Source organism: Rhinolophus sinicus, linkage group LG01, assembly GCF_036562045.2.
Source record: "Rhinolophus sinicus isolate RSC01 linkage group LG01, ASM3656204v1, whole genome shotgun sequence".
Classification (NCBI taxonomy): domain Eukaryota; kingdom Metazoa; phylum Chordata; class Mammalia; order Chiroptera; family Rhinolophidae; genus Rhinolophus; species Rhinolophus sinicus.
In genome coordinates, this window is record NC_133751.1 from 61,454,865 (window position 1) to 61,464,352 (window position 9,488).

A 9,488-nucleotide genomic window follows, 5' to 3' on the forward strand; every position below is an offset into this window, starting at 1 on the left:
ATGAGGTGAGTAAGGATGGGGGATGGTTGCCAGAGGAACCAACCACCAGACTAGAGGACTGGAACTTTTAGTCCCACCCTCTGACCTCTGGGAAGAGTAGAGGGACTAGAAAATGAATTCACTCACCCATGGTCAATGATTTCATCAATCGTGCCTATGTATGAAGCCTCCATAAGTACCCAAGGGACAGAGTTCAGAGAACTTCCGAGTTGATGAACAAGTAGAGGTGCAGGCAGAGTGGCACATTTGGAGGGCATGGAAGCTCGGTGCTTGTCCCATACCTTGCCCTATGCATCTCTTCCATCCAGTAGTTGTTAAGTTAAACTTTCGTAATACACCGATACATTAGTGAATAAACTTGTTTCCTGAATTCTGGGAGTTACTCTAGCAAATTAATTGAACCCAAGGAGGGGGTCCTGGGAATCTCAGATTTATAGCCATTCAGTCAGAAGCCCAGGTAGGGCAGTCTTGTGGGCCTGAGCCCTTAACCTGTGGAATCTAATGCTATCTATTTCCTGGTAGATAGTGTCAGAATTGAGTTGAATTGTAGGACACCCAGCTGGTGTTGGAAAATTGCTTGGATATGTCGGGGGGAAAACCCACAGATTGGAATTAGGTGGAGAAACTTACTATCTTTAGGTAATCATCAAATATCTCAATATTATTTTTAATTCTCTTTTTTCTTTGGAGAGAAGGGTACTCTGATTTGCTGGTGCCCAGTGAGCCATCTGAGTAATCCAGCCCTGATGCTGGAAAGGTGAAAGAGAAACCCTAGGAGCACGAGGGCAAGTATAGTTTGATGAGGCATCGCAGATGCTTTCTCTAGAAGGACAGAAGAGATGAAATCTGCAGCCTACTTTTATCTTTGTAGTACCCTAAGTGATAAGGAGGACAAATATTAAGAAACGTGATTTTCACAGCTGAAAGTGGCACCGGTGCAGTCAACAGAAGTTTTGTTGCACACTGTATGTGTTGTAGGAAACCCCCGGAATTTCAACCTGCTGAAAAAGAAGAAAGGAGTGGAGAAAGAATGCAGACATTCTGTTCCTAGCATGGATATAACTTTATTTAAAGCAGATATAGATGATAATACCTTCTACAGAGCAAAAGCAGCAATCCAAAGGCTCACTTAGCACTCACACCATTAAACTGTCTATGCACACACTACATTGCAATCAAGGATCCATACCTTACCAGGAACCAAACTTTTGGGCTTTTTTGAAGCAAGTTTAGTGAAAAGATTAGTAGATACAAAACAATAATCATAGTGGTAAAGACTTTATTGATCACCAAAAACTAAATGTATGAACTGATTTTTTTAAAAAAAAGACTTATCATTTAGTTTAAGCTCCCTTAACTTTCTGGACAAAGGAAAAAATTCTGAGTTTTAAATTCTTCAAATAGGATTTCTTCAGAGGAAATCTGCTGTGAGTGCTATAATCCATTTCTGAGACAAGCGCAGAATAACGGGAATTCCTCAGCCTGTTCCATGGAGAAGAACCCCTGCAGGAGACAGTATAGCTCTGCGGTGCAGAAGCCTTGTTGCCTGACTGTCTCCTTCAAATCCCAGCATGTCTACGCAGTAACTATGTGACTTTTATCAAGGTATCCTCTCTGTGCATCAGTTTTCTCAGTTATAAAATGGGGATACTAACAGATTCAATCAAACAGATATAAAGCTCTTATAAAGGAGACAAAATAAATCCACAATAAGTATTAACCCTCTGACCAAAAATGGATATGAGTGTACATGTGTATCTTTAGGAAAATAAAAGGACATCTCTTTCATCACTCTTGGAGAGAGATTGGGGCATGGATAACCAGATAATTTGCTACTCTTTCTTCTGGCTTGGAGAACCATTTAAAAGTAAATTTTGACATGTCATATATTCCTTATAGTAGGCTCAACTCTTGCCTTTTCTGTCCAGAGAGTATTGAGGAGAAGGATTTCAGGGGAGGAAACATGACTTAGTGGGACTTAGTAAAAGGATGGATAAACTACTCCTGTGGTGGGGGGCTTCAGTTACTGAGAAAATGATAGTCATGGGAAACTATAGTTAGATTATGTATACTAAAACTGGAAGTGGGATATACTCAAAAGTACAGAGGAAACAAAATGTTCAGAAATGTGTAGTATTACTATGACTGGTAAGTGCACCCCATATAGCAGATTACAAGGATGGGAGGAGCGAGGACTGGCCAGAGTTCAGAGTTCAGAGGCCAAGTGGTTGGCATAAGAAATGCAGTTTTCCAAATCGGTGGTGGAAATGACTTCTGGAAATGACTTCTTACTCCTGCCTCTGCTAAGGATTTAGGGAGCATCTATCCCTCTGCTGGGTTATTAGCAATCTGAGTCAGGTTGTGGAACTATATTAAGTACCAACTGTAGACCAGGTCTGGGTCATGAAAAACAATAGCCGTATGCTATTTATTCCCAAAGGTTATCCAATCTCTGCTCCAGGCCACTTTTCTGGCCATTAGGGAGGGGAACGTGTGTCTCTTAATTTTCCATAACCAAAGCCTCCCCCAACCTTCACACTAGGATTTTACCTTTAGGGTACTTAAAAGGGCAAACCAACCAACCAACCAATCAACTAAAGGGCCACCCCAGAGATGGTAATAAAAAGAGGACCTACTGGCAGCAAGCATTTCAAGTGAAGAACATAGAAGATGATTTCAGACTCACAGTGCACCCCCCCCCGCTCCCCCCGCCCCGCAACAAAGGATGAGGCACAATACCTCTGCAGCAAAATCCCACAGATCGATGGGGCTTTTATCTTCCATGAAAAGTAACATTCCAGAAATGACAGATTACAGATTCTTACTCTTACATGAACCCCTTCTTGAGATGAACATCTTAGAAATGACCTTATGTATGTCATTCTACATAAGGATTTAAATTGGTATTTACTCTGCTTTTTCAACTGTTTTTTTGAAAGTGTGGGTCAAGACGTCCTTCCATCAGTCTTCTTACTCAATTCCTTTATCTTTCAGCTCCTGTTTGACACGTTTCAGATAATTGGGATCAGGGTAGCCAAACCTGCAGAAGGAAAAGTCCCTTAGCTTCATCACACGTGATTTCAAAGAATCTGCACAGTAGGTCCCTGGCTTTCCCACTGTGTTGCAAACATTCACAAGCAATCCTGAAGGCAGATAGATGACATAATCACTTGTAAGAGGGCAGATGTGAGTCATTTAGCTAGTGAGTAAGCCCAGCTGGATCTGCCTTCCAACAAAACTTTTTATTCTCATAAAATTATACCATACTATACTATCACATGTTATATATACATGTCATCTATAAACATACTGTATAGTATATATTTCTATATTTTACATAGAAATATATAGTATATGCTACAGGAGGATTTTCAAATTCAGAAAATTTGCCAAAGTCTCAGGATGTTTTCCCCTAAGGGTCTAAGGTATTCTATCTGAATTTCATTAAGAATAATTGGATTGTAATTTCCAATTACACAACGTTAAATAAGAGTTTTTCTAGAGTACTATTAGCCAAATGAATTTAGGATTTCTATGGACTGATGGGAGAAGAGAGGAGAAGAAAGGGTGATCTTAAAAGAAGGCAAAGTAAATAACATTCCTAGGATCTACCCTTTAAATAATAGACAGGAAACCCCGAATTAAATCACCTTAGATACCATTCATCTTGGATTCTGAAGACCCCTGCCATTTGATGCAAAGTTTAGTAACTGCATGATACTTTGTGGTTGGGAGGGTAGAAGGTGATAGGAACCAATCTTTCTGCCTGTGAGATTAGCATCTCTCAACATACTTTACTGGATCCAATCCCACTGCTATAAACAGTCTCTTTATATCCACATCCTCAAATTGCCGTATCTTACAACCTCCAAACTCTGTTTAGCAACCATTATGTTTCAAAAGGTTCTCACCTATCTGGTCCCCCATACATGTTCGTTTTGTGGTGGATATCATTCCATGTAATGACATCTGATGCTCCTGAAGCTCGAGAGTCTCCCACTGTGAAAATCAGCTTTTGTTCAAAGGCCCTACGAAGTAATCTCAAAACCTCCCTTCCTTCCTCATTATCAGGCAAGAAGGCAGTTCGCTGTATTCCCAAATATCTCCTTCCTGGGTTTGGGTGCTTTTCCTGTATGAAGACAAGAAAATGTCACATGGAAACACTCCTCCCCTGTCTGAAGTTCACTATACAGATAGATGTGTTCATTTGCAGATAGAAAAAATAAACAAAATATTGAAGGTTTGCTCATATTCCCAATAATTCATATTTCTCTTTCCCCAAATTCATGCTGGGAACACCATCCACCTTTCTGCCTCTTCCCACCCTAATATATAATCACCACCCACCCTTTCTCTGCTTTAACAGACACAAAAGATACCTAAGTTATACACAAACATTGTTACCTTTATCAGTATTTGGAAAGAAGTCAACTGGGAAGCCACTGTCTAACTGGTAACAGAATAGTCTCTTTTGCTCTGGTAATCCTCACACACGGGAAAGAAACCCACGGACCTCAGAAACACTTACTGTTTGTGTGCCTCCTTTCATATCATAAAGAATCACGATGGTGCCATAGCGTTCGTAACCTGGAAGTGACCTGGTCATGAAAGTGGCATTCATGGTTCCCTCTGGCTGATTCCCTTTCTGGACACCGTAGAAAGTCTGGCACACAGGACAGACTGGCTTATACGTCATGGCTTTGTCGATACAAGGTCTGCAGAATTTGTGCTTGCACTTCGGTAGCACGAGTTTGTTAGTAATGGGCTCCATACAGATGATACACATGTCCTCTTCCTTGTCCACTCCCGATGCCTCGGAACTGGCAGTGTGCTGGAACACTCGCAAAGCTGTTTCTGAATCATTACTATCAACGTCCATGGGTGTCTCATGATCCTCATTCCATTTCTCTCCTGCTAAAGGGGACATTCCCTCTTTTTCAAAGATATACTGCTTTGCCTTTGCAAGGTGATTTGGCAACCCAGTCAAAGTCACTGACTCTTGATTTAGCATCAAGTGTACATGTGGATGCCTTTTTTTAAAGTCATCACTGAACTTGGTCCCATATAACTGCTTTCTTGCCTTGCCCAAAGGTTTCAGTGAGAGAACTTCTGTCATCAGCAAACAGGAGAGATGTTGATAGGCGTCGATGAAACTTGCACAAGCATGCACAGACAGATCCAACTCCTGGAGCCGAGGTTCAAACAGGATGCGGGTTTTCTGTTTTTTTCCCAAAATCTTCTTTTGAGTGTTGTACTTTTCTTCTATCTCTAATATGTCCTGGGCTAATTCAGCTTCTAAAAGCGTATAGCGAGCAGTGTCAACCTCAATTCCATTCATTATTCCGGCAGTCAGTATTTCCACAGGTGCCCCAACAAAACTTTCATTGATTTGGGGGGCAAGAAAATATCTGGCAGCTGAAATGTCATCTTGAGTTCCAACGAGCGTTAATTGTCTTCCATTCTCTTTTATTAAGACCTTTGGGAACTTGTGACTCAATTTCTGTTTGATTTTATTTGCCTGCTTACTGTCTGCTAAAGCAATGCTTTGCAGCTCCTGGGTTCCTATGATCTTCTGAATATCACTGATAAAAGATTCTTGAGCTACTCTGATGTCGCCTGATTGACTTGAGGTAAAGTCGATAGAGACCTCATTTGAACTTTCCAGACTTTTTATTTTTATACCAAGTCTTTTCTCCACCGAGTCCATGTTCTCAGGGTAGATAGATGTGAAGTATTCAAACAAAGGCAAGGGAACTTTATAATGGTTGCTTTTTTCTTCTGACCTGGTTTTTGGCTCAGAGGGAGAAACACAGCTGTTCTGGCCCTGCTGATGGATTGGCTCCCTCTCTGTTGCCCAAAGGGAAGATTCATGTTTCCGCTCACTTTTTAGGAGTTGCTCACTCAAGAACCCATGTATTTTTTCAATATCTTCAAAGTCACCATACACCTTCTCGATTCCATCACAGCCCTCCATTTTTTTGACATTGGGGCAGAGAGTGGTTATGTGTTCCCTCTGCTCTTTAGAGAACAGGTTACAGTTCAGGTCAGCTGTGACAGTAAGAAAGATCTGAAATTTTAAAAGGAACAAATAAAATCTCTCAGACATCCAGGCCATCAGTTTCCTCTCAGGAGAATAGTCTAGAGACTACAGAAAAAAACATATGTCCTTCCTTAGCAGAGGGTGACTTCTTTCAAATCCTTTTCACAGAGGAGTAGCATGCTAAGCCCAGAGGTTCTCAGCCCTGTCTGCATATTGGAATCAATCTCTTGGGGAGTTAAAAAGGAAAAAAAGCCAAGCCCCAGGCACCCCTCCAGAGATTCTGATGTAAATGTAGAGCTTTGGCATGAGCATTTTTAAAAGCTCTGAGGACAAAAAGACTATATTCTAGAGCTGCCACTATCTGTTTGACCTTGGAGAATGGATTGCAGGGAAAGCACTTCCTCTTTCTGGACAAGCTGCTGTGGTTCTCACTAAAGAGTCTGTGAGCCTGGAAGAGAGCCATAAATCTGAAGAGGATGATTTTCCTATTACTGTGTTTTGTTTACTTCAACTCCTTCCTTTAAAAAAAATAAAAATAAATAACTAAACACTTAATCACATGCAATGTTGGTGAGCCCTCTAAACCCTAACCTATGGAAGATCAAATATAAGACAAGCACATCAGACCAGGCTAAAAAAGACAGACACATTGAATGTAACATAAAAGCAAGATTTCTAATATTTTGTTTCTTCTCAAGATCTTTGCACATGCCATTTCCTCTGTATGCACCATCCTTCTTCCAGGTCTTCCTTCAAATGTTTCCTCAATCCAGTCACTTCTTAAACCTCCATCCAGACCACCCAGAGTCCAAGGTCTTATCATCTTGCACCTGGCCCACTGCAACCCTCCTAATTGGACCCTGACCTTCCTCCACTCTAGCCCCTGCCTACATTCAGTTCTCCACACAGCAGCCAAACTGATCCTTTAGAGACGCACATCAGACCACTCCACTCCCCTGGCTCAGCACCATCTGATAATCCCCTAGCATTTAAATTAAAATCTAGTCTTTGAACTTGGTCCCACATAACTGCTTTCTCGCCTTGCCCAAAGGTTTCAGTGAGAGAACTTCATCCCCAAAGATCAGACTCTTCTGGATACCTTTCCAAGTTCCTCTCCTATCACTCTCTCCCTTGCTCACTACCCTCCAGCCACACTGGCTTCTCTCCTTGAAGCTCCTGGGGCTCAGGATTTAAGCTCCTGTCTTGGGGCCTTTGCACTAGGGTTTCCCTCCACCGACAACATTCTTCCCTCAGAAATCCACTTAGCTAGCTAGCTTCCTTACTTCACTCATGTCTCAACTCAGATGCGACTTCATTAGAGAGGCTTTACTTGATACCCTATTTAAAGTAGTGGTTCTGTCACTGTCTGCCACTTATCCAGCTTTATTCTTCTTAGCACTTTCACTGGCAGACATGTTATTATAAATCTATTTGTTAGCTGTTGGTGTCTGTTTCCCTCACTAGAATGGGAGGTCCCTGAGGGCAGGGTCTGCTGTGTTCCTGGCTGTGTCCCCAGCTCCTGTAATAGTGCCTGGCACTCAGTAGACAGTTGATAATGATTTGTCAAATGACTCTTTGCTTGGCTGGCTCCTTCTCATCATTCAACCCTCAGGCCAAATTTGTCATCTCAGAGAAGTTGTCTCTGACTTTAGTCATAAGTAGTGCCACCCTTCCCCTTCCTGGCCCTGGCCCTGTCAATCTGTACGGCACATACCACTTTCTGAAATTGTTTTATTTATTTCGTTTATTTGTTTATGGTCCTTCTTTGTACCTCCCCCTCGCCCAGCAGGGACCTGTTGTGTTCATCTCTGTGTGTTCCAGTGCCTAAAACAGCGCCTGGCTCATAGTAAGTACTCAGGACAATAACTGTTGGGCCAATAATGAAAGGTATGGTGACTGCAGAGCAAGTTGGAAGCACATACCCAGCTCTTTCTTTCAATACTCACCTTTTGGCCACAGGAATCCACAGCATTAGGAATATGTTCTTCAGGTGGATGCTTCTCATCAAACCTCACCCCTTCTTGTGACTGTGTCAGCGAAGACATTCTGGGTCTCCTATTTTTCTCTATTGGATTTTCAGTGGGTACCAGGGAAATAGGCACAGGATTGCCGTCAACCACAATTTGGTGCTTTTCATTTTTCAACACTCCCTCCTTAGCTTCAGTGGAGAAATTAAACACACACACATACACATAGGCATATAAGTGATTTCAAAAAATCCTCTTACCGTGTTTCCCTGAAAATAAGACCTAGCCAGATAATCAGCTCTAATGTGTCTTTTGGAGCAAAAATTAATATTAAGACCCTGTCTTATTTTATTATAAGACCGGGTATAAGACCGGGTGTTATATAATATAATACCAGGTCTTATATTAATTTTTGCTCCAAAAGATGCATTAGAGCTGTTTGTCTGGCTAGGTCTTATTTTCGGGGAAACAGGGTATTCATGCATCTGTAGCGTGCCCCAGCATCCTGGGATGGTGGGTTGGTAATAGGGGGTGTGAGAGAGCTATTCAAAACTCTCAAGCGGGCAGCTTAAGTTTTACTGTAGAAATGAAATCTCAATGATAATGGAACATCGTCCACTCATTAAAAGTCATGTCTCTGAAACTGTCTCGGTTTCCCATTTCAATGATGTGGAATAATATTCAACACATAAAGTGGATTGAGAAAAGTAGGGAATCAACAGTGCAGACTCCGAATTTTGTAAATATACATATGTGTTTACTGACGTTCATAGAATAAGCCTGGAAGAAATATACGAAAATGTTCACATTGTTTATTTCCAGGTGGTTTTCTTCTTTTTCTCTTTTCTATAGTGCGCATATATTACTTTTGTAATCCTCAAAAATAAATCAAAGGAATAATTATTTAAAACATAAACGTGGAAAACTTAAAGGGCACGGGGTGACAAACGTCTGGGGTAGGGAAAGGTGGTTTTTTGAGAGCTGAGAAATACTATGCGGCAGGACGAGGATACTGGAAAGCGTGAACTTGAAGGCGGCGCTGTCAGACCAAGATCCCAGACTGGGCACCTCTGGACTCCATCCCGGTGGCTGCAGGCTGCGTCTCTTAAGCAAGAGCCCGCGGTTCCCGTGCCCCATCAAACAGGTGCCATACTTTCTCCCGCCCTCTCTCCGAGGTCAGCTCACACTGGGTTTGCCTGGAATCCCGCGAGGCTGGGCCGCAGGGACGGCTTTTGCACCCCTAGCCCGGCCCGCGGCTCACCTGCCCTTTCCAAGAACTGCACCACGAAGCTGCCCGGACGGTTGGGGCCCACGGGTCGGACGGTGCACTCCCCGCCGCCGGAGAGTCGGCTCTGGAAGTAGCGCTCCAGCTTCCGGTGTAGAGGTAGCTGGAGATACGGCTCGGACACCCGCACGAGCAGCGGGGACGGCGGGCGGCGGTTCGAGTCCATGGCTCTCGGTGTCGAGCTGGCGCAGCGGCT

General features: G+C 42.7%; 2 protein-coding genes across 2 annotated transcripts in view; both read right to left on the minus strand.

The window, feature by feature from the left end:
* FAM162A (family with sequence similarity 162 member A) overlaps window positions 1–9,488 on the minus strand; it is a 159,380-nt gene that overhangs the window by 20,614 nt on the left and 129,278 nt on the right. The window lies entirely within an intron of this gene.
* On the minus strand, window positions 1,040–9,458 carry DTX3L (deltex E3 ubiquitin ligase 3L). Its single transcript, XM_019714024.2, has 5 exons — window positions 9,269–9,458; window positions 7,987–8,198; window positions 4,529–6,067; window positions 3,912–4,129; window positions 1,040–3,040 (listed from the first exon to the last, which is right to left on the minus strand). The coding sequence occupies exons 1-5, from the start codon at window positions 9,456–9,458 to the stop codon at window positions 2,971–2,973; spliced, it is 2,229 nt and encodes a 742-aa protein (XP_019569583.2). The 3' UTR covers window positions 1,040–2,970.